At 33.8% G+C, this 25,162-nt stretch overlaps 1 protein-coding gene across 1 annotated transcript in view; it reads right to left on the bottom strand.

The window, feature by feature from the left end:
- The window catches only part of LOC123720815, a 36,978-nt gene that overhangs the window by 1,745 nt on the left and 10,071 nt on the right, over positions 1-25,162 (bottom strand). The window contains exons 2-3 of the mRNA XM_045677586.1: positions 3,714-3,805; positions 124-3,166 (exon numbers count right to left, since the gene is read on the bottom strand). Of these exons, the coding sequence (XP_045533542.1) occupies positions 124-3,166; positions 3,714-3,778 (3,108 nt within the window). The 5' untranslated portion in view covers positions 3,779-3,805. The remainder of the gene's footprint in view (positions 1-123; positions 3,167-3,713; positions 3,806-25,162) is intronic.

Below are 25,162 nucleotides of genomic sequence, written 5' to 3' on the forward strand. Positions count from 1 at the left end.
TTAAAATACAGAGAAATCACCAAATATTTTTGCCCAATTAAAATAAATGTTTCTTTATATATTTATTTTGACTTTTATAAAGATCGTACATACTTTTGGCTTCAGTTAGTTACAAAAACTTACCTCAAAAATGTTCATCGAGAATGCTGCTAGCGGGGGTTGCATTACTATGGAATTTGTCTTCATATATTCCGTTATCCTGCCCATCGTATACCTCTTAACTAAAAGATTAGTTCTTCGGCGAATAACATCACTTATTAATTTAAAGTTGATTTCCTCTACATGTCCATTGTAAAACTGTTGAGCCCGCTCTTTGTAAAACGTCAAAATTTTACCCTTGCTTCTGTCACTGTATAATTCTCTTATAAATGCCGACACTGCTACTCCGGATGCAGGGGAAACATCTATAGAATCTGACACATTCCTTAAAGTGAAGTGGGGGTTAAATGTCACCATGTCATCAAGTTTTAATATATCGTTCATTTCACCTGATGTGGCTCCTCGAGCTCCCATAAACATCATAGCCAGCATAGATGTTATAGCATAAGGTGAAAAAACAAAACTGCGCTTTTTGTCTATATTTTGCGTCATATCATTCCAATATTGAAATGCCAGTTCATTGCATAATTCTACAAATTGTATAATATCCTCACCTAAATCTTTAGTGGTAACTAGTAGTCCTTGATTTTCCTTCGACACGTCTAACGATATGTGCTTATTAGAGTTGCTTTCTGGGGTGTAAAATCCTTCTGGTTTATATTTATTATTAGTTTCACTTTGTGACTTTGGTGGAGGCACGGGAGGTATAAGTTTCCATGAATTATTACGTTCGTTGGCAAATTCCTTATCGTCGATGTTAATTTTTTGTATTTTCTTTTTGAACTCATCTGCTTTTGGTAAGTTAACGTAAATTTTGTTTTGAACTTTGTTGAGTTTATGAATGATAACTGTATTAACTTTATTTTCATTAGAAGCGGAATTTAAATCCTTTATTAATGTAGAAGTGGTTGTTTCTATCTTGTTTAGCGCAGTAGTTGTTTCTATACTTTGTTTTTTAGATACAATGTATTTATTCGTATCAATACTATCATTTAAAGTATTAGATTCTGAGATTGTTGCTAATGTTGAAGAAAGAACTTTATTTTGATTGTCTTCATAGAGCTTTAAAAACTCTGGAATGGATTTATTCTCCGAACTTGAAATAGGTAAATAGTTAGGTCTATCGTCGTTTTTATAACTTCTTTCAGTTGTTAACACATCCATTTCTTTAATGGTCACTTTTTCCTCAGTTGTGGGCTGATCAATATTTTTGTTTAGATTTTCTGTTAAAAATTGTCTTGTGGAAATTTCTATTGGGGATTCAGTAGAATTATTTGTATTCTCATAAGTATCCGTAAGAGTTGTATTTGAATCTGACTTAGTATTATTATATTTGTTTACCTCATCCTGGGAAGATACTATATTATTTGTTTGATAAACAACTTGAGATAACAGATCTTCCATTGAATCAGCCAAAATTAAATCGAAAGTTGTAGTTTCAATTACATCTGTGGCAGTTGTAGTTTCTAGTTTAGTCACCTCTGGAAAAAACGTAGTATTTTCACTGCTATTTAATTCGTCTTGTTCATGATTGGTTTGATTTATACTTTGTTCACTACTCTGATTTGCATTTAATGTGGTTACTTTGACATAGTTATCAGTCATATTTTCTTGCTTTTCAATTACCTTTTCAGGTTCTTGAGAAATGTCAATATCAATATTTTCTTTGCTTTCCATAATGTTAATGTTATTTTCTTTTGAAGAATCGGCAATATTGTTTGCTGTAGGCAATGGAGCATAATTCCCACCTAAATCAGATGCAATTTGACTAATACTTTGCGCAAAATCAAACATTGGTAAAGTTGGTTCCTCTGTATCCACTACATTGTCGCCTTTTTGCTCAGTTGGAGATGACTGTAAATATTTGTCCGAAGTTATTTCTTCAGTAGAAGAAGGAACCGTCGACAATGATACAGATTGTGTTGTTATAGTAGTAGAGTTTATTTTGTTATATTCATCGTCTTTATTAGGAGAACTCGATTCAATTAATGGTGTTACCTGCGGCTTTTTAAAATCTACTATCGATGTACTAGGTGATTTTGTACTTTGGATTATAGATTCATTAGTAGTTTTTTGAATACTGTATGGAATCGTAGATACTGGCACAAATATTTTTTGTATTTTTTCAGTTGTAGTTTGAACCGTATTTCTTGTAGTCAATAGACTGTTTAAAATGTTTTCAGTACTTATTTTTACATCATTCTTGGTGCTTGGTAGTTTTGTCGTTACTTCCAATTTTGTATCAATCTTTTGTACACTTGAAGCGATGGAGATGTTATCTTTATGAATTGCTGTACTTGATGCAAGTGGTTTGACTGTTGTTGTAGAAACTTTTCGTTTCTCTGTGGTTGTCTTTACAGTTGTAGTCGAAGGTTTAAATGTAACTGGTTTAGTTTCTAAACGAACTGTACTTGGCTTTGTCATTAGATGAGTGACGGGAGCAACTGTTGTTTTAGGACTTTTTGTTTCAAGCTTTGGGGATATTTTAGTGCTTGTTTCAATGGGTCTTGAAAAAGATGCTGAGTTGGCTTCCTTGCTAAAAGGATACAAATAGTCTCCATTTAAATTGCCATCTTCAATAGTTTCAGTTTCAGGGGTAATAAAGGTTCCAGAAGTCTTGTCCGGTACAATATCGACTCCTGTGTTGCCAAAAATTGAAGGCAAAATTAAACTCCAAGAATCGGAAACATCTGGTGTATCTAATGTAGGCTGCATGAGAGGATTATTTTTATGAGCTTCCATTTGGGCTTTTAAGACATTTTGTACATTAGTTACGACACTATTTACTTTTGTATATGGAGGTTGACTGAAATTAAAAGCGATAGTTGGTTGATTTTCGTTAGCAAACGTAACTAGTCCATCTGCATCTTCTCCTGCTGCGACAATAGCTTGTATTTCCTCTAATGTCATCAATCTTTTGACTAACTCTCCTGATTCATCAAATGTGTAGAATTCATATCTGTCAGGTGTAAGTAAATTCACCGGACTTCCAACCGTTGCTGGCAGATTTGAAGGTCGTGGAATAGAGATGCCAGCCGCATCAGCGATGTATGGTAATTTGGATCGCCTGAAAATATAAGTTTAGCAATTACATTCTTGCTCAAGAAATGGGGTGAATTTGATAATGAAAAAGTAATGCGTTAAATATTATGTTATAAAACCCCACAAAGTAGCATTTACTCAGTAGAATTTAATGGATTTAATACAAGATCTTTTATCGCTAGAGCCACTACCAATATTCCATTTTTGCGTTACATTTAAATATATAGGCCAAAAAACAGACTGGGGGCAAACGGGCTCACCTGCTGTTGCTCACATTGTCAGAGAGCTCACAAGTGCGTTCCAGCAATTAAAGAATTGGTATGCTCTTTTCTTAAAGGACTCTAAAGTCGAATTGGTTCAGAAATACTTCGGTGGGCAGCTGGTTCCACATAGTGGTGAAGCACGGAAAAACTGCATTAAAATGCTCAGTTATTAAACTTAGTTCCAGTTATTAATCCGTCCAACTCTTCTGAACACTCCGTGGTAAATTCAGTAGAAGATGAATAAGGTTTATTATTACAATTGATGGAAATGGTGGCCTAACTAATTATACTGTATAGTTTCATTTTTACCTTTCTTCATTGTCGTCAGCACACACACTCGCGGCATAAATTATCAAACTCAGGACTATTTTCATTTTCGACGTCCATGCACCTTCGGCGGCCTGAAAACGATTATGTTATTTTATATGTTTCATTTGTAAAACAATTAATATGTAAAATTTATATCAATATGATAAAAAACTTTATTGGTAGTCGGTTACGAAGCTCTTAGTACTTCTAATAAATGTGGCTGATCACCGACTAGGCTTTGATGAGAAATTATTAAACAGACAGAAACATGTCTCCACCATACCCAGAACATATATGATTTATATTTCATATATTTAATGTGCTTTAATAAAGATATAATATAATACAGTACAACATATAAAACAGTGGTCATATATGCTTTCGATTATTATTTATTTACAAGTTAATAAATCGGAATAATTAAGTTTATGTTAACTTGAACCTATTGGAGAATTTTTATTTTATTTCTTAATGGATAATCTTTCTGAATAAGCAGAAAATCAATCCAGTCACGTTTTTTATAAAGCCTTAGAAGCCTTGGTTATAAATTCAGAGACACGTTGAAATACAAAGCCACTGAGTTTTTACTTAGAGAACTCGTACATGTGTAGTTAAAAGAGGTTGGCAAAGTTATTTGCCCGTTTTATTTAAAATTAGGAAGGGTTTTTACCCTGAGATTTTAGGAAAATGATCAAAGTCAATGCGTAAGACAAGGTGGTTGCAAGGCTTTGCCCTATTTGCAAAGCGAATTTCGCTATCCCTAAGTCCGAAGATCCATGTGAACACAAATAAATACAGATAGTTTCATGTAGATTCCAGGCGGAGCTTCTTCAAATATCCAACTTAAATAGCAATTGACCTGAATTTTACAGGATACAATATACATGATTTTAATTCAAAGAAATTCTAAGTTAAGAATGCTTTGAATACATTTTCATAACAGAATAAAACTTCAAAAGAAATTATTAACATACAATTATTATAATATTATTTGTTTCCTATTACTTTCATATAAAGTAAATACAAAATTATCGTCCATGACTGACATGGTGACAAGTTTTTGAATTATAAGTTCAGTTACTTCACGTTAGTTAATTTTACAATGTAGGTACGTAAAGTAAAATACATTTGTATATTCGGAGAATAATAACGATCTCAGATATTTTAGAGGTATTTTTAGTCAACCTGGGATTTGATAGCTTAGCCACAATTTAAGATATAAAAACTTTTTTTCTGTTTATTGTAATGTTTTAATTCGGTATTTGTTTGTATTAATCGATTTTTTTTAATATATCAGCCCTTTAGGCACCAAGGTTAAAATTTGTAGTAGTTTTTGGTGTTTTCAATACTTTTAGTTTGTTTATATATTAATCAATAATAAATAAGAAAATATAAGAAACGCACTAATAATTCTGCCGTTTTGAGGATATTTTATTTAAAATAAATCTGTAGCTATCTCTTCATCTTAGTCACCAAGTTTTATAATATCAGCTGATAACAGTTAATAATAACATGCTTCGCTGAGTTTCATCTCCGTTATCCGAACTAACCGTGAGACGTAACTAATTGCCACCTGTTGCTTTGCGACGTTATGTAACGGATGCAGATAATTGTCCGGCTATTTTATTGCATTTATAGACGATATTTTATTTCGTTTACGGTTTTGGTTAGTCTATACAATATCCGTCAAATTGTGTTCGCTGTGCTTCAATTAAATCACTGCAATTATATTATGAATACTTCATGTTAATAACATAATAATAATAATAGCCTTTAGTCCAGATACTTTTACATTTAAACACGTTTCTATTTCAATCTTCTTTTCTTATGTGTGCCCTTTTTGGCAAAAGCCTTCTTCAAATCCCGCCATTCCTCTCTGCCATGTACCATCTGCTGTTTCTTTAATTTAGTCTATCCACCTTCTTAGTTGTCTTCCTCTTTTGCATTCGCTGCACCTTGGTCATCAGTTTAGTACTTTTTTGCTCCACTTTCCTGTTCATCTTGCCATGTGTGTCACCCATTTTCACATAAATTTATTTGTATTTATTGTAACATCTGTTTCCATAGTTGTTCTTTTTAAATCAGTATTATTTTTTTGTCTATTCCTTTATTCCCTATCATACATCGTTCCATCGATCTTCGATACATCATTAGGTTTGTAAGCTGCGCTTACTTGTTAATAACATTGAAGTAGTGTAATTAAAAAACTACAATAAATAAATATTGTTTTGTATTTTGCACAACTAACTAAAACTGCTATTCATCTAATAACAATGTTAAAAGCCTACGCTTAAAGTAAGCCAACAAGACCTTGACATAATTGTGAATGAGAGCTTTCCCGTTAGAAGCAGAACTAAAACGCCGTTTTTCGGTGTTTCTCGTCGAAAGTAAAGTTATAGCATAACGGTACGCTTAGCCGTGACAACTGAGTTCAATGCACCTCCGTATTCATATTTGCGGAAAAATTATAACCGTTTAGTTTAATTATCTGAATTCTGTTAGAAATTCCGAAATATTGGAGATTCTTCATACGTTTTGTGGCATTTTTTGACGGGATCGAATCTAGGATGTTCGTGTTGTAATTCAAAATTTGACTATTTTTGTTCATAATATCATTATACTAGTTTCAATATAAGTTTTTATATAATTATTTTTTTATACAACTAAATGACACCTTCCAAATTTAATTATGCAATTTTTAAACCGCAAATGATACACTCATATACCATGTGTATCGATAGAGATAGATGGCAAGCGGCCGGATCGGATGTATTTGATTCCTTGGAGTAGGACGGGCTTTCGTATGGGATGCTGCTTGAGTAACCCCGTCTTACTTCCCTCGGACAAGCAAAAAGCACAGCAGGTGGAAAATAATAAACGACTCCAGTATTAGAGGCTTTCCTCAAACTTTAATTTGGTCTCTTTGGAGTAGATTTTATGCCGTGGGGTTCAAGTGCACTGGCGCTAATTAAACATTTAAGTTGGCGCCTGGTAGATAGAGCTGGTGACCCCAGAGCTTGTTCTTTCTTCGCTCATCAAAGTATCGTAATACTCCGAGGAAATGCCAGCGTTAAAGTACATTGCCACAGGGCCCAATAGGTATTATTATTATTACTATGTAGATTACGAATATTGTAAATTTTGTATATCTGTGTGTGTAAGAAGGTACATTTTTTATGACTACAACTTGCGAAGTTTAAATCTTGACCCAATTACCTATTAATTTTAATCTTAACCTCAATCTTATTTAATTATAATTGCGGCTAAACTGAAAGTCGAAATAATCCTATTGACACACTAAGCAACATTAAATAGGACGTGGGGCCTTTAACGTACTAGAGAATTTCTTACGAGTATGTAAAAGGATATTTAATATTTATGATGTTTATCTGTTGGAGACACTATAGAGAAACGCACGTGACGAGCAAAGTGTTTTGCAAAGTAAGAACTATCCCGTTACCCCGTTCCAATTTCAATTGATCGATATGGAGTGTGATATTTTAAGAAATTCAAAGATAAGAAAGTCATTAGAAAGAAAACTATGATTACCGCAAATCCGGTCAGTACATTTATGACCTACGCGAAAAATATGTGATTTAGAATAATTAACATATAATTTTATTATTACTTATTTTGTGGACTCTGTTTTCATATAGAACAAGGGGCAAACGGGCAGGAGGCTCATCTGTTGTTAAGTAATACCGCCCATGGACACTCCCTAAGCCAAAAGCCTCGCGAGTGTTTTGCCGGCCTTTTAAGAATTGGTACGCTCTTTTCCTGAAAGTTGACTTTATATTACAATGCGTCTCTATATCCCAAAGATGTTTTCACGGTATTACTTAACATGATGAATAAATGTCTCGTGTAGAAAGTGCCACAAGGGAGTTGCTAAAATATGAAACTGCAAAAGATCTAGTTTTTGTTTATGATAAAATATGTTAGGTGTTCATTTTTTGAAAAGCCAACGAGACTAGTAAGTAGTTTTGATGTTTTCTTACTGCTTTATTTTTTATTTTTAAGCTAGCTTAGTTAAAGGTCATTACTTAACTGCAATTGCTTTAACAATAACAATTCCTCGATATTTAGTTTAAATAATTTTGGTAAAGCTAACAATTATATTACCAAAAACCAAAGACATATTTGATTGGGAATAGTTACTGTATACAGTCGTATTGCAATCTTGTTTCAAACCTAAAACACAATAGGAACAATTCTTTATTGAGTTCCATCCCCGGATCCTCGCAATCTTCTTTGCAAATATATCAGTCTTTCACTGACACATCGGATTTTGAATATATGGGATGCCTATTTCCTTTCTTTTCTTTATACTTTATACAGAACTGGACAGACGTTTGGCCCCAATCCCACCTGATGTTAAGTGAGGACATATATCGCGTATTGAATGGCACGCTGTCCACGAGATGTCTCAATTAACCTCCACTTTGGACGAACCAAATCGTGCATTGCGGCACCTGGTGATGTCAACAACGAAGGGGTGAAGCACTAGTGAGTCTTTAGATGAGCGTTTGTTGTTCCTTACGATATTTTCTACCTACAATTGTACATAGTAAAACATACGTGTACAATCAGACTTTAAAAAATAATCCTTAAGATTGCAAATCAGTCGCTCGAATGTCCACTACAGCTTTTTTAGTCCCCAGTAAACCTGGCAAAAGAAATTCTGCATTGCCCCAATACTACGAACATTTTTAAAAGAAACAATTGTTTAGTTCTATTGTAGGAAATCCTTTTACAGTTGAACAATGGCCTTTTATTATTACAATGTACTAATAAGGAGTGGAACTCAAGATAAATGTTTATTTCCGTTTTAAAATATGATTTTTACTTAACTGTAAAATTACTGTATAAACACAACTAATAAGGTCTCAGTTTCCAAGTATTATAATCTAGATAGTATTGCCAGACTACATTTACGTTAAATGTATTACTTTGTTTATTGAAGTTACATAGTAATTATTGGGTACACATGGCGGAACATAATCAATAACAACGTGCCTTAGGTAGTTTCATTATTACTTATAAAATATAAATATTTTTTTTGTATACGCAGGGGCGATGAGAATTTAAAGAAACTGATCGTGGTTGGTAACATAGAAGGCAAAAGATTACGAGGCCACTGACCAACCAGATGGACCGTTCAAGTGAAAGATTCATCGTCCTCAAAACTGTACACTGTCATAAGAGAGGCGCTGGACAGAAACCGATGGAAGCAGATAGTCCACTCTAGATGCTTCGTTGCAGACCACGACGCTCACACATGAGCTACCGATTAATGAGAGAGTTTATAAATAAAGTAGTGTTGGCCTAGTGGCTTTAGCATGCGACTCTCATCCCTGAAGTCGTAGGTTCGATCCCCGGCTGCTGCTAATGTACTTTCTGTCTATGTGCGCATTAAACATTAGCTCGAACGGTGAAGGAAAATATCAAGAGGAAACCGGCTTGCCTTAGACCCAAAAAGTTGACGGCGTGCGTCAGGCACAGAAGGCTGATCACCTAAAAGTTTAACAAATGATCATGAAACAGATAGAGAAATCTGAGATCCAGACCTAAAAAGGTTGTAGCGCCATTGATTTTTTTAAATAAATAAATAGTTTAATTGCAAAGAAAGAGGTACATTTAGATCGATTAACTATAAAAATTCCCACAATCAGCCATATAAAAATAGACATATTAATTTTTATAATTTCATACATAATGACATGTCAGTTATAATTGTTGTCAAACTAATGGTATAGATACTCGCCTACGCTATAACGCGATTACACGACAATGATCTGTAAGGAGAAACGTCTCCCATTCCTTCCTTATTCCTCTATAAGGATGATTTATAATTGAAAAAAAGTCTTAAAAGGCATACCTGTTCAAATTTAATATAATCATAGAAACATACACACAAATTTGTAAGTTTTAAGATCCGCAGACTAGATAGAAAACACCGTCCATGCACATTACACAATGCATGCAACAAATGCAACCCAGCTTCACTGAACCACGATGAGACACACGAATATTTAATGTATTATAACCGACAAAATACCTATAAACGAAAATGAATTTAACTCACGTACAACTGTAATAGCTTTAAGACTTAGAAACTACGATATTCTTTCTTGTAACGAATCGATATTGTCTTAAATGTAGACGCAAACAGAGATAGCCTGGTTCTAATAGTTCTAAATGCATCCAACGGTACATTACTGGAATATGTTTTACAACAACGCAGTATCTGATTAGAAAACTGTTTTAAAATAACATTGAGCTAAAGGCCTTTTTAGGTATATATCTAAGGCGAACATGTATTCACTAAAGTAAGCGTTAAGCCGTAATTATTTAATTTTAAGACCTCTATTAATCCACACTATCGAACAGTACCGTTGCCGAAAAGATAAACTAGAAATGAATGTATCCCCTTTACTAGAAAATATCTAGTAGGCTTGTCTTCGTCTCTGTCTCCCACCGGGCCTGGGCGACGACTTCTCCGGATGTATCATCATGATATCTATGGGCGCGTAAAAACCCGGCAGGACTTGTGCTATTCATCTGCAAGCTATCTGCTATTATCTTTGAGAATTCTATCGATGTCATGTGATTTTAAGTAAAGCTTGACAGTGTTGAGCAAGACCTACAAGCCTTAGGTATCACAATATGGAATAAAAAAGTTTAGAACTGCGGTAAGTCCACGGTTCTATATCTCTATATTTGCAGTTCCCAGGCTAATGTCAAATGGTGCCGAGATGATGACTTAATAATAACATTAAATTTATTTGGCTCCACCATACCATACCATAAACCCATCCAATTGAGATGCATCGTACCTGGTTTCGTTTTATGTTTATGCAAAATATCATATTTAGAAGTTCGCCTTGCAAGTTTTCATAATACAGGCATTGGCTATCTATGTGAAACTTTAGAAGATCTGTGAGAACCAGCCTTTTAACGTGGATAGAAAATAATACATGAATCAAATTTCAGTTAAAATTATGACCGTATTAAAGAGAAAATAAAAACAAATAAATATCATGAGTTTTTGCAAAGAAACTCAGTTGTACATGATATCACGTGATGGGCCTGATAATCATAAACAACATACAATTTTGGCTGCTAATGCTATGTAAAGGTATATGTTTCATTCTCTTTTATATACAGATATATAAATATGATTGATAGACATTATGTTCCCTGAGAAGCGTTTTCAATTACTTTCCAAGTAAATTAAAAATTCTTTGTCCAATACCGATAATAATTCTTGGGACATTAAACCAATTTCTTAAGTAACCATTGCTTTATACTTCTGATTTTATAATATCCGTTCGATGTCTTTTACTTAAAATCAAGTTCAAATTTGTTTAATTACATTTGTTGTGAAATTCGAATATCAGAAATATGATATTGACGATATGGTTTACCTAGGCATTTCATAAAAAGGTAATTCATACCATCATATAATTCTTATGGTCAATTATTACTTAAACAACAGTCAGTCCATGTACTGTACACCATATAGTGAGAGAAAACATTTGATAGTATTCTATAAAAAGACCTTGAACCTGTTTGAGTATCTATTTCTGTCTATATTGACTATCGTCTTTGAGTATTCTATAGATTGCACTCCGGAGACTACTCCATGGAACTACAATATCTGATTCCGTCATTTCCTTTCAAACAACGCTTATCCGGAAGCACGCTGGAGTTTTACCCTTCGTTGTTGACATCCCCAGGTGCCGATTTGTTTCGTCGTTTCTAAGAAAATCAGCAAAAAGTGGAACTTATTGTCGTTCCATAAACCCAAGACTGTATAATATGGGTTCGTTTAAGTGGCGGTTAAATATACATCTGGTGTACCACATCACACTTAATATCAGGTGGGATTGTAGCCAAACGTCTATAACAAAACCATACACATTTCTGGGCCCGCACACAAATATATACTAAATACCATCGATTTAGAAAAGTGCTTACAAACGATTTAGTAAGTGGATCAAAAGCATTAGGCCGCGAACAATTGCGGCTAAACTTTCCCATCAAATCTGTAAATATCATTGGGCTATAAATTAAGGCGAGGAAAGAAAATTTCTGCTTTAAGTGGGCAATATTTTACTCAGGCATCACATGAACGTCAATCTTGGAGCTATGATAAACTCTTTAAGAACTGAATTATTCAGATATTATACTGGAATGGCGAACAGTATACATAACAGGTTAGTTTAAAGAATATTTTGACACATATATAACACAATAGTTTTTTAAAACAAAGTCAGATATGACAATGGAGATCTTAATATAAAACACAAAGTCGGTTTTGAACACTCATAACTCGTGAAGGACTACCGAACAGTATAACTATAACATAAAAAAATAATTCAAAATTTTTATAGGTTCCATAACAGTTAAACATTTATTGTTCACCCGTGGATACGGTAAACTCTCTCTTCATACTAAATAATGGACAGTAGCATCCCTCATATAACACGGGAGATTGGTTCTGCGTTATAGGAAACACATTGTAGAAGTGTGCCCGTATTACGCGCTAGTATGATCCCATATAACGCGTTATGTTTAACTCTTATTAAGAATAAACCATGTTTTGAACGAAATAAGTGCACAAATCATTATACATGGCAGAAATGTAACGCATTCAATTCCCGCGTTATAATGGGGATATATATAGCAAGTGGTATACGCGTACAAGGGATTGAAATCGCGTATTAAGAAATGCAATTATAAGACAACAGCGTTATAAGGGTGTTTACTGTATTTTAAAAAATCTCGAATAACCAAGATATATCCAATACTCGAATATTTTAGAAATATAACATAATGTCAACAATGGAAAAGGATTTACATATATTGGTTGTAAAATATTATCAACCAATTTCGGAAATACATATCAAGCTACCTAAATATCCAACAAATCAAGGCACGTTGTAACGTTGAGTATTGCAATATGTAGATAGCAGTGAACTTATTAATTTTGTATTCATTACTTCATAAATCATAAATTAAGTTCGGCTAATCTGACAAGACTAAGACTAATCTGCCTACCGTACCGTATTCACTATTTGGCGGTACGCAGTTTGCCGGGTCAGCTAATAAGAACTTCAGTTGGCATTGTTTATTTGGTAAGTGTCATATGTTCGTATTTACTTGTACTATCCAATCATTAAATGAAAAACGCTCACTATAAATCTAACTAAAATTTGATTTGATTTTGTATACAGTTAAGAATTGAACAATAAAATAATAAATCAGTGGCACTGCAACATTTTTAGGTTTGGGCCTCAGATATCTGTTTCATGATCATTTTTCAATCTAATAGGTAAGTAGGTGATCGGCCTCCTGTGCCTGACACAAGCTGTCGGCTTTTTGGGTCTAAGGCTAGGCGGTTTCCTCATGATGTTTTCCTTCACCTTACGAGCATGTGAAATGCGCACAAAGACAGATAGTTAATTGGTGCAAATCTGGGCATCGAACCTACGACCTCATTGATAAGAGTCATACGCTGAAGCCACTAGGCCAATAGTGCTCATGTAACTTAGAGGTAAGGTAAGGTAGGGTGGACTCAATTTCCGCACTTAGACGCGTAGTCGGTCCGTTGTGCGTAGAAGCCGTTGTGCGTAGAAGGCTAATTTAGCCAGCCTAACTCCTTCCAGAAGCACAGAACTCTTCACTTCACAGGCTTCGCGGAGCGACCTCACTGTTCCGAGGATTTTTGTACGTTGATTAGCCACAGCCTCGCATTCCAGGACTACGTGGGCGACTGATTCCTCTGCGCTGAAACAGCCTCTGCACAAGGGGCTGTCTGTTGCGCCTAGGACGAATAGATGTTTGTTAAGGAGACAATGGCCCGTGATTGTCCCTATCATTGTTTTGAGATTGGTTCTGTTCAGGTTTAGAAGTCGCTTAGTAAGTTGCGGGTTCACAGCCGGCAGAGCCATTTTGGACTGTTTGCAATCTACACTTCGCGACCATCGTTGGTTCTGGAGTACAGTGGATCTCTGGCGAATCCAGGTTCGAACTAGCGAGAAGGGCAATCTCATGTAACTTACAACCACTTCTTCTTCATTCTTCTTTTACTTACTGTCTTATATTTATTTATTTATGTATTGGTCTAAATTAAAAATGTTGATAGAAATTTTGCTTATATCGTAAAAGTAATTGAGGACATCTTAAAATCTAATACAGTATAACAATAAAGTAGAATTAGCAATAAAATATGAAATAGAAATCAAAGTTAATTAAAAAATATCAAAACAATATAAAAACATTTAAAAGATTACGTGCTTGTTTAATTTTGTAAGCTATGAAGAATATTAATAAACTGCAACAAGATATCTACTATTACATAAAGTGTTGGATGTTCAACAATATTCAATAATTTTTTTGACGGGAAACGAACACAAGACAAGCGGTTTACTCACAAAGCCTGAAGCTTGTGGCATTAAAATACTAAAATAAACTTTGTACGAATACATTATGGAGTTTACATTATGAAAATCAAATTACACTGTAATCGAGCAATACTAAAGCAGTCTCTCTAAAATATTTTCAAAACTGTATCATTTTTGGCTTCAAAAAAGCATATTTATTATTATGATATTTACATAACTCGACGGTTTAAGTGCTTTTCAGTAATCGTGGTACAGAGACTACGTAGAAAACAACGATTGCTGATAGCATAATTTTGCGCTTCTAACGAAGACTTTTCTCAAAGTTATTGAAATATTTATTTTTTAATCACCAGACGACTGATAACATTTACTACCGAATAAGATGGCGTTGCTTTGTTGGAGTCTTCATAAGTGGTGTTAAAGCACTATTTATATATTAATTTTTGTTTGTATATATTCACACTATATACTATTAAATATTAAAACGTCACAATATATACAAAAACGAATAAGTATCGCAATACAGCGAGGAAATGCTGCCAGCATTAAAGATAGACTGCCACAAGGAGCAAACTTTATAAATTTGTTTTAATTTTCTATTTATCAATTTTTAATTAACTTTACTATGTAGGTTAGGAAGATTGTAAAGACGTTTGAGTATAGTATATTTGTGTATTGGAAATATCTATAAGTCTAGTTGAACATTGCGAATGTTCGTTCCAATACTCCTTCGAAACGGTTCGACCGGTTTATGAAATCTGTATGCATATTCAATAAGTCTGAGAATTGGCTATTATCTATATTTCTAACCCCTAAGTGATAAGGATTGTTCTAAAAAATAAAAATAAATGTTTTTATTTTTTTTATGATACAACATACAAAAATACATTGCAAAACTTCGTTTGCCGGGTGAGCTTGTATATTTATAAAAATATCATTAGTTAAACCTAATGAGCTTAATTACTACATTGTAACCTATTTGATACAAATTAATTTTATTACGGAAATAAACTTAAATTTGAAACAGACACCGATGAACTTACGATTTAAAAAAATCACTACAAATCAAAATAAAAAATTTCGATACCATTTAATAGGACAATATGTTTACCTAATAATTGGCTTCAGTTTAAACGAGCACCTCTTCATCAGCGCTAAATTTCTGTCCAGAAGATTCTGTTATATCAAAGCTCATTTGATAATCAAAAACAGTACATTACAGTTCCAAAGACAATAGTCAAAAATATTCTGTAGCGTTGGTGTGAATAAATATAAAATTAGGTTTAGAATGGAGTATTTAGGACAAAGGAACATCTTTTTAGGGTACGCGAGGTAATTATCACGTGCACTGGAATTAGGTTCACTTGTTAATAATGAATTCGTTGACGGCCGACGATGAGTGGCTTTTGTGTAAAGCTGTTTTTGGAATGACGTCGAATTAAAGAGAAATGACAGTCACATAAGCACTGGGCAAGGCAATAGCTCTAACAAATAGAGTTACCTTACAGTGGATAAAGGGACACAGTGGCTCTCTCGGCAATGATGCTGCCGACGAGCTTGCGAGAAGAGGCTCTGGTATGATGCCTGCTGGCCCGCATCCGCTCCTCCCCTTGCCCTTCTCGCTAGTTCGAACCTGGATTCGCCAGAGATCCGCTGAACTCCAGAATCAACGATGGTCGCGAAGTGTAGATTGCAAACAGTCCAAAATGGCTCTGCCGGCTGTGAACCCTCAACTTACTAAGCGACTTCTAAAGCTAAACAGAACCAATCTCAAAACAATGATAGGGACAATCACGGGCCATTGTCTCCTTAACAAACATCTTTTCGTCCTAGGCGCGACAGACAGCCCCTTGTGCAGAAGCTGTTTCAGCGCAGTCAGGAATCAGTCACCCACGTAGTCCTGGAATGCGAGGCTGTGGCTAAGCAACGTACAAAAATCCTCGGAACAGTGAGGTCGCTCCGCGAAGCCTGTGAAGTGCCCGGGAGACTTCTGTGCTTCTGGAAGGAGTTAGGCCGGCTAAATTAGCCAGGGCTTTTACGCACAACGGACCGACTACGCGTCTCAGTGCGGAAATTGAGTCCACCCTACCTTACCTTACCTTACCTAGTCACATAATTGTTTTTTTATGATTTCCAACATATACACATTGCAGAGAACATTACTTCCCGTAACTCTCAATGGGATATGGGGCAGATACATTTGTTAGTCTGTGGCATTTAATTTATATAGGAATGGTTATATTTTAATTATTTTTAATGAACATACTAATCTGGATGTTCGGGAAAGGTTTAATGGAAGAGAAACATGTATTATTAGGAAAAATATAAGTAAATTGTCCAATACTTTTCGTTTCTAGCTTTAAAACATTTGTTTTTTAATGTCTTTATAATTTATTTCCTAAACAGCGACCGTTTTGGTAGAAGTTTTGTGTGTGTGTTTCAATTATTTAGAACCTGTGTACGTAATGTCGTCTGCCGCGTCCGCTAGTAATATACAATGATTTTTGAAAGAGGTCTGTTATGCGGTATTAAGTACAACAGATAATTTATGTATATAATGAAAATGGGTCAATAAAGTCAAAGTCAAGGCGATTTTTTACTTGAATTAGTGACTTTCATTACAAGTATTCTTTAAATATCCCTTTATAATCTATACCTTCCGTGACGCATTAAGAGTCCGTAGGTATAAACAATACCAGATAAAAAAATAAGAATAAAGAAAGATTACTTACAAAGCTATTTATTTGCGAGAACCGTAAAATGTTTCTTTCGCATAATGTAATCACTACAATCTTCTTTCGTTGAATTAACTCACATTGGAATAAATTTATTGCAGTGAACTTTTATTTCGTATTTTTTATTAAGAAAACTAATAGTCGTAATTTATAAATTGCTGGTATAGTGTAACACTAGTCGATTTGTATGTTATCTATTAAATTACTTCTGTTTACTATTCATGTTTGTTTCACTGTATTATTTTCTATTGTATAACTGTTACAAAAAACTTAATGTGGCATCTACGTTTCGTCCACAAGAAAGTGTTGCCAAGATACGAAGCCAGACTAGATGATAAAATGATGATAAGACAACACTTTAAGATGTTGTCTTTGATATTGTAAAAAAATAATTGCTATGTCTGTTCCGTTTAAGATATTTAATAATCAGGTTGATTGGCCTAACTTTTTAACTAAATTTAAATTTCGTGTACTATATATATACCCAGTCCTCTTTTCAGAAGTGCGCGTTTTGGCCAATACTCACCAATATCCGAGAGATATAAGAGATTGGAAACTCTGATAAACGAGCTAGGTTTGGATATCCATAGTGGATCTATGGATCTATGGATTCAATTTCCTATCCTTTTTATAATTGATGAATTTATGTAATTTTGCCTCCCTTTGTGTTTGTTATGTTTGCCTATAAATGCTTGTGTGTTGAACCTCGTATGTTATTTTTAAGTACCAATGTATGTGCCGCGATGGAAAGCATTTGTAAATAAATAAATATTCTCAGAGATAATTTATACGTAAATAAATGTGTCTGTATAAAAAAAATAATTCTATAACTGTAAAACTAAACTCGATATTTGAAACAAAAAGAAATATTTTAAAGCACACAGACTCAGTTACAATTAACACAGATTCAGTGTTAATTGGGCCAAAATGCTCTGTGACTCCACTGATTTTCAGTGAGGCTATTAGGGATTAGCCTGCTGTTTCCACAGTAATGTAGGTGCGTGTTCCTATTTTACCATGACTTGCAAATATTCTTGTTTATTTAGTTTATTATAATAAGTTGCTTTAAAAAGTGATGCGATGTGGAGAATTTATTACTAGTTGTTATCGTCTCTCGTTGTAAAATGTAAATTATGCTTCTGGCATAAACTTTATCATAAAGGTATATTGTGAGTATAACTTTATGAATATAAGTATTTTTGACGAATATATTTTATCCTACGAATATGCTAAAATAAATGTCTAATGTATTGATAAATATTGATGCACATGATCGCTACCAAGGCCTTATACAAAGACAGATAAACCTAAAGTGAGATTCAGAATTGATACTTAACAAATATATTTATAAAAAGACGCCCGGAAGCTTTTTAGATGTGGTGTTACCGTCGCATGCTTTGCATCAGCTGGATCCAAAGAGTGACGAGTGAAAAAGTCCTTCAACGAATCTGGATGAGAGTTTATTCAAACTGTTAAAATAAGGAAAGTCGCATAGTTGGGACAGGTTTAGCGTCAGCATCGATACGACTTGATGCACTTTATGATGATGGGCAAATATATAATGATGCTTGTAGAAGGAAGAAGTTGTGGTTGCGGAACGTACAACAGAGGACCGGTGTCACATCCGCCCAGGAGCTTTTTTAGACTAGCCGGCAATTCAAGTTGTTAATAGCCAACCTTTAGCAATAATGTGGCACCAGAAGAAAAATAAAATGTATTACTTATAGCCAAACACAGTTTGAAAAGAGAGAATTTGTAATAATACACCTTATTTAAAGTGACATATTTTCGAAGAGCTCTTTTCAAAATAGGTTGAAAGAGAAGAAATGTATCTGTTTCAGAGGGAAGTATATAATATCGTATTTCACATTTCAATTCGTACGTAGTTCACGACTCTGAGTCGTGATAACACATAGATTTCGTAAACAACTTTTAACAGACAAATATTATTTCCGCCTTTATGGTATAATTACATCAAAGTCAAAATTTGATGGAAAACTTTGCTAATAAACGTTGCGAGAATGAGTACTTAGTTGAAGCTAATTAACATTCAAATGAAAATACCGTCCCAGTACTCACATTTTACATTAAGCTACCCACAGGTATTTCAACAGTCAGAATTAAAACGAAAATTGAGTCTTTAATTAAAGTAGTCATTTTAGTATAATTGAGAAAATTTTATAGCGACTAAACATAAATTGAACTTTTGCTTGATAAAATATTAAAAGACAAACTGGATGTTTGGAAGACATTACAATATACTATAAGGGCGTTTCACAAAACTAAATATGTTTGTAGTATGTAACCCAGCATTAGTTAGTATATATAAGTATTTTAGTGAATTAAGCGTTAACGAAATGTAATCATCGCCTACTTGAAGCTAATATGGAGCTCTTTAGTTTTTACCATTCTCGTGTCCGATAATGTCTAATAACATAAGTGTCATTTAGGTTTTCAAACTCTTAGATACGTCAAGTTAGTTCATGTTAGCGACGTAACCCCCCAACGTTTAATTTTTGGTGAAATAAAGCGCATATTCTAAATCATTAAAGTCAGTTGTCACCCAGCTTCAAACAAAGTTTTTTATTTGAACTTATCCATACAAGAAACAACCAAACTGAATTCGGACAACAAATAAATTTTTCAAATCGTTAATCGTTTGAGAAAAAGCGTTAAGTAGAAGGCCAAGTCTGAGGGTAAGATTCAAACGAGACTCTTGTCAAAAACATTAGGTTCAGGAAATTGAAGTCTCGTTTATCTAAAGCCAGGTACCCAGGGTACCCATAGTGCATTAGCCCTCCAGGTACTTAAAGTAAAACTATTGATAAACTAGCAATCAACTTTCTGGTCAATGCAGCTGTCCAAAAAAAGATGTGGTGTTGCAGGAGAATGTTGCGAATACTATGGACCAATAAGTCCATTCTCAACGAACTAAAAATCACCACAAGACTGTCGACTTACTTAGAAAGGGTTGCTTAGCTACTTTGGCCATATTGCCAGGATGGAACCGAATAGTCTCGACAAGTTGGTATTGGTAGGAGTGATGGCAGGAGAAGTCTGGGTCGATTACCTGGCTAGACCCCATTGGTCTGATCAGGTAGAGAAAATTATGGGTCTCAACATCTCTAAAGCACTGAGACAAGCTAAGAATAGGGTGGTGTGAAGGCAGCAAGTCAAAACAGCGACCTTTCAGTAATTAAGTTTGCGAATAAGAATATTGATTAACATTAATTTATTAATAGTTATTCAAATATATAGTAACGCTTGAACGTTTGACTCAAGTTTCTTTGATGGTTAAAGGAAATGAGGTGATGAGACTTACGAAATACTATATTTCACTGGAAATTGAAGGCAGGACAGGTTAATCGTAATGGCTACTAAAAACTAACGGAGGCTGTGTATTATTGTGTCGCTATAACCTTCTCTTGTCTAAATTTGGTGTATCTACTAGCAGACAGATCCACGCTCAGTTTCTGATACTATGTCTGGTCACTTCATCATTACACACCTTTGAATGTGTGACACATCTCACACAATAAGTCTCTTTGGTCTTTGGAGTCTACTCCAACACAAGAACGCGTGAAAAGGAGTACTGTAACACCCTTCGCACACAGCTCACCCTTGGTCTTAACCTCAAATTTTATATCTGTTTCTTACCAACACATGCCGTCAACTTTTTATGTCTAATACCGATTTTCTCACAATGTTTTTCTTTACCGTACGAGCGAGTGTCGGAAGCGTACATGGAAAGAAATGTCCTTTGGTACACAGCCGCTTGATCCTACGACCCCGAGTCGCTGCTCTTAAATGAATGCGGAAGATTAAACGATATTTAAAGTGCTATTGTAAAGCCGCTTATCGTTATGCTATCGTTGGCTGTTTTTGCTAAACGATCAGAAACACGTTCCGCTAACGGTATATCAGTACGATCTCAGAAATTCCCGATCAATTGTTTGATAAGCTTTTGAAAGTACAACGGTTTTCGGAAATCATTTGTCTTAGAAAGTCGTGAGGTAATTAGAAGATTAATTTTACTTTGTATTTTTATTATGAAGACTTACAGCTTTAAAACAAATTAAATCATTTAAAAAAGACTCTTCAAAAAAAATGATTTTTTTAAGCTTACGCTACAACGTAATTAAAGCGAGGTTATCTTTTATGCAGTAATGTATATAATAAAGCTACAAATATTTATAACCAAACAAGACAAGTATCTAAAATCATGAATATGTCAAATGGAAGACACTGACTGATCACGACACAGGGAATTTTGTGTGGCATACATGCAATGCATTTTCTCTTTTAATTATAAATCCTTTTTTTATAATGGTAATAAAAGGGAAAAATACAAGGTATAAATATATATGGTAACAATAAATACTTTTGACAATACATATAATATATTCCAAGAATAATAATATTTGTTATAAATATAAAACATTGTATATCTAAAACTATAACATAAAATATAAAATAATATCTGCTAACATACTGAATAAAGATTCAATCAAAGTCTACAAAAGATTCTTCATTTTACCATGTTATTTTTAATCAATGAGCAGAAATCGACTAATAGATAATTTAACTGTAATATACTCAATTTGTAGAATAAGTCAACATCTCTCAGTTTGAAGTTTTAGACAATATTTCAGAGAGAAATGTGAACAATTCAACTGAATACACGGCGACTACTTGACTGGAATTGTATATTTAGTGCGTGGGAAAGTATCTCGTCTATTTTCGTCCTAAAAGTATGCACTTGACACAAGTCTAGATCGTTGTGAAGATCACACGCGTTCACAACTAAACATTAATAGTTGATCTTGTAATATTTGAATTACGAACATCAAAACGAATTTTAAAAAGTCGTATATACTTAGACGGACATATATGAAGAGATTGTTTTTTCTCTAAGTGAAAAAAAAACAATATAAATTAGATTAGAAAACGAAGCGAAAGATCTTTATGGAGTTGATGAAAATGCCCAAAATATTTTTATCACAGTTTTACTGTAAACCCGACACATTAATTTATGAATTATATACAAATTACAAATAATGTCACCGAATTAACGCCAAGTTACAACTTCGCAAAGTTTAATTTCAAGCTAATATGTAAGTCTCTCAACCTCATCCGTTGTGGTCAACAAACAGAAACATAAAGGGCTTTACGCCGGGAATTGAAATACACTGAAATTAATCCCGGAGTAATTTTCGCATTCTAATCATTCATTTTAAGGATAACACAGTTCTTATTAGTATATGTTATGTTTTTATCTTTTCTGACAAATACAGTACATAACGATACATCGTATAATACACCTTGTTACACAAATAATGTGCAGTTCATTAGTAGGTAAGTAGGTCAGTGTTGGCCTAGTGGTTTCAGCGTGCCACTCTCATCCCTAAGGTCGTAGGTTCGATCCCGGATGTGCAACAATGGACTTTCTTTCTATGTGTGCATTTAACATTCGCTCGAGCGGTGAAGGAAAACAAAGTGAGGAAACCGGCTTGCGTTAGACGCAAAAAGTCGACGGCGTGTGTCAGGCACAGGAGGCTGATTACCTTATATGAAACAGATACATAAATCTGAGGCCCAGACCCAAAAAGGTTGTCATTGATTTTTTTTATGTATAAGTAGGTCAGTTATGTTAAAAATTTCAGTTCCCAGATATTTAAGATAAACTCTAAAATATAGATGAAAAAAACAAATAATCGTGTATACGTTGATTGCGTTAAATCCGTGTCAGTCTAAGAAGGATGACAATTGTTAAAATTGACTTCGACACACGAACCTGTGGTCTTCAGGCGTAATGGTTGCACCATAGGTGGTTGGATTTTGAACCGTTGTCGCGAGCGCACTCACATATTACTGTATACCGCGCTCGCGTTTCTTTTTATTAAGTATTTACTCATTAAGGATCCACAGGATGATACACAACCGTTGATAAGGTAAAGTTTTAGTCTGATCGATTTTTTTGTATTCCTTCTTGACTGTACTGATGTTCATTTAATTTTACCTAGGATGGGAGCATCCTGAATTCAGCTTCAGCTTGATAGATTTAATACCAAATATATATTCGTATATACTATTGAATCTATTGATGTATAAACAGATTTCATTTTATTACGTAAAAAGATAGAATTAAGTAATAAATTTATTTATATATAGCTTTTATAATATAACGAAAAAAATACTTTCTATCTGATTTATAAAGCCTCAATTAGTATTTCTTGTTAAGTTTAAGGAAAGTTTGAGCTGTGTTTGTGGCTTGAGCTTTTTTACACTGATGTCGTGAGCTCAAATTGACTTTTTCTATGTGTCTCATTCGTGCCTTAGGCCCAAAAATCGATGGCGTATATGTTACGTAGAAAGCTGATAGCCTACTTACCTATTAAGAAAAAAAATATCAAGACAGACCTCGGGGCAAGCAAGAGTTGGAGCGCCACTGGCTTTTGGTATATATTTGCACAGCCATACATTATTAAATAGAGTTTTTTCGAATAGAATTCATACATTTGTTTTTATAAATCCAAAGATTTTGTTAAGAATCCTTTCGCTTGAATATTATTCCACGTCGAAATGTCTAGAACATTTGCCCCACATTGGGAGCCAATTCTGTTGTATCTTCGCAATTGTCTGGCTTTGCATTATATAATAGTTTACACTTGTTTAATTATTTTAGTAAGAAAACCTTAGACTTCTTCAACTTAATTTCAATTAAATATTTATAGATTACGGGCGAAGTTAATTAAAAGGATGAATCCTAAATAAGGTAATAAACAAGAAACTCGTGATATTTTCTCGTTATACTGGAAAGATCAGCACCTAAATAACTCTAGGTTAAAAAATTGAACCCGAAAATGGTAACGCTTGTTACAAGATGAGCCTGGAAGTCATACAATAACAGCGTGAAGTTCTTTTTTTTAAATAACGACTTATTTTTTCAGAAAAAAAATCCTCATTACTAACTAAGCTCTGTAGCGGTTATTATTTATTTATCTATAAATTTACTCTTCGTTACATTTATAGAAAAATAACATAATCCATAAAAATTATAAGGGATGTAACGAACGGATGCCATTAATCAAAGACGAACCTAAGTTTAAAAAAATGGTGATTTATTAAGGAGCTTAAAAGCTACTTAAAAATAGCATCCTGCATCAGTGGGAGTTTTTCCCTCTGATGCAAACTGTTTTAGAATAGAAATATTTTTCAGTACATTGTACTCAACACTGAGTTGCAATTATTCTGACCTACTTAACGGAATGAGTAAAAGCATCCATTAGTATCCCTGAACATTTTCATTTTTACTCGCCTTAGGTGGGATCATTTATTTACCGCGTTATGTGCACTGTCATTATTATGCGCTTACGCCTCTTATATACAGATTAGCATTTATTATGCCGACTGATATGTAATCATTTTAAAGCTAGCGAAACGTCGCACCGGGAGAGTTTAAAATTGTTATTTTCATAGTGAAAAGGATATTATTTTCCAAGGTTCAAAATCAGCAGAATTTTCCAAATTCCATCTATAAAAACCACTCCTAGCTTGGATAAGACATCTGGCATTCGAATTCTTCGTAAATATTAAAACAAATTGATGTATTCGATAGTGGGTTTATTAATTTAATACAGACCATAGTTAGGCAAATAAGTTACTAAAAAATAATAAGAATAATATTACTAAAAATTAAAAATATTTTTTTTATTTTTCGTCAAACTTATGTTCACTGTAATTGTCATGTATTTTAGAATATATATATATTTAATAATAAATAATATGTACTATAGAAAATGAATTATACGTAAATAAAAAAATATATTGTAATACGTCAATGTCATCAAGAGATGTCAAACCATAACAGACTTAACATTGTCTGTACTGTTAGGGTAAGATGAACATTCGAGTTCCCTTACTATACAACGTGTCGTAAATCGAAATGTGTATATTAACGTAAAAGTACAAGGAAAACGTTAATAATTAAGAAGCCCATTTTTCATTTTGAGGTAAAATAAGTCAATAAATTTAACATCCTTGCAAATTCATTCTTCTAGATATCAGTGAAAAACTGAAACGCCGTGCATTAGCATTCTAGTTCGGTGGGATCAACAGAATACCTACAAACGTGAACCGGGACGTAAATATTATACCTAAGTTCAGTTGTATCGAAATCATAACAATTAAGATTAATAGAACGATTACTTTTTAGGTGTTCGTAAGAAGTAAATGTCATATGAATATTTCAATATATCTAATGTGTGCCGTGTAGCCTATGATGAATGTATCTTTAATATATTGT

This window comes from Pieris brassicae, chromosome 2 (genome assembly GCF_905147105.1).
Source record: "Pieris brassicae chromosome 2, ilPieBrab1.1, whole genome shotgun sequence".
In the NCBI taxonomy this organism is placed as follows: domain Eukaryota; kingdom Metazoa; phylum Arthropoda; class Insecta; order Lepidoptera; family Pieridae; genus Pieris; species Pieris brassicae.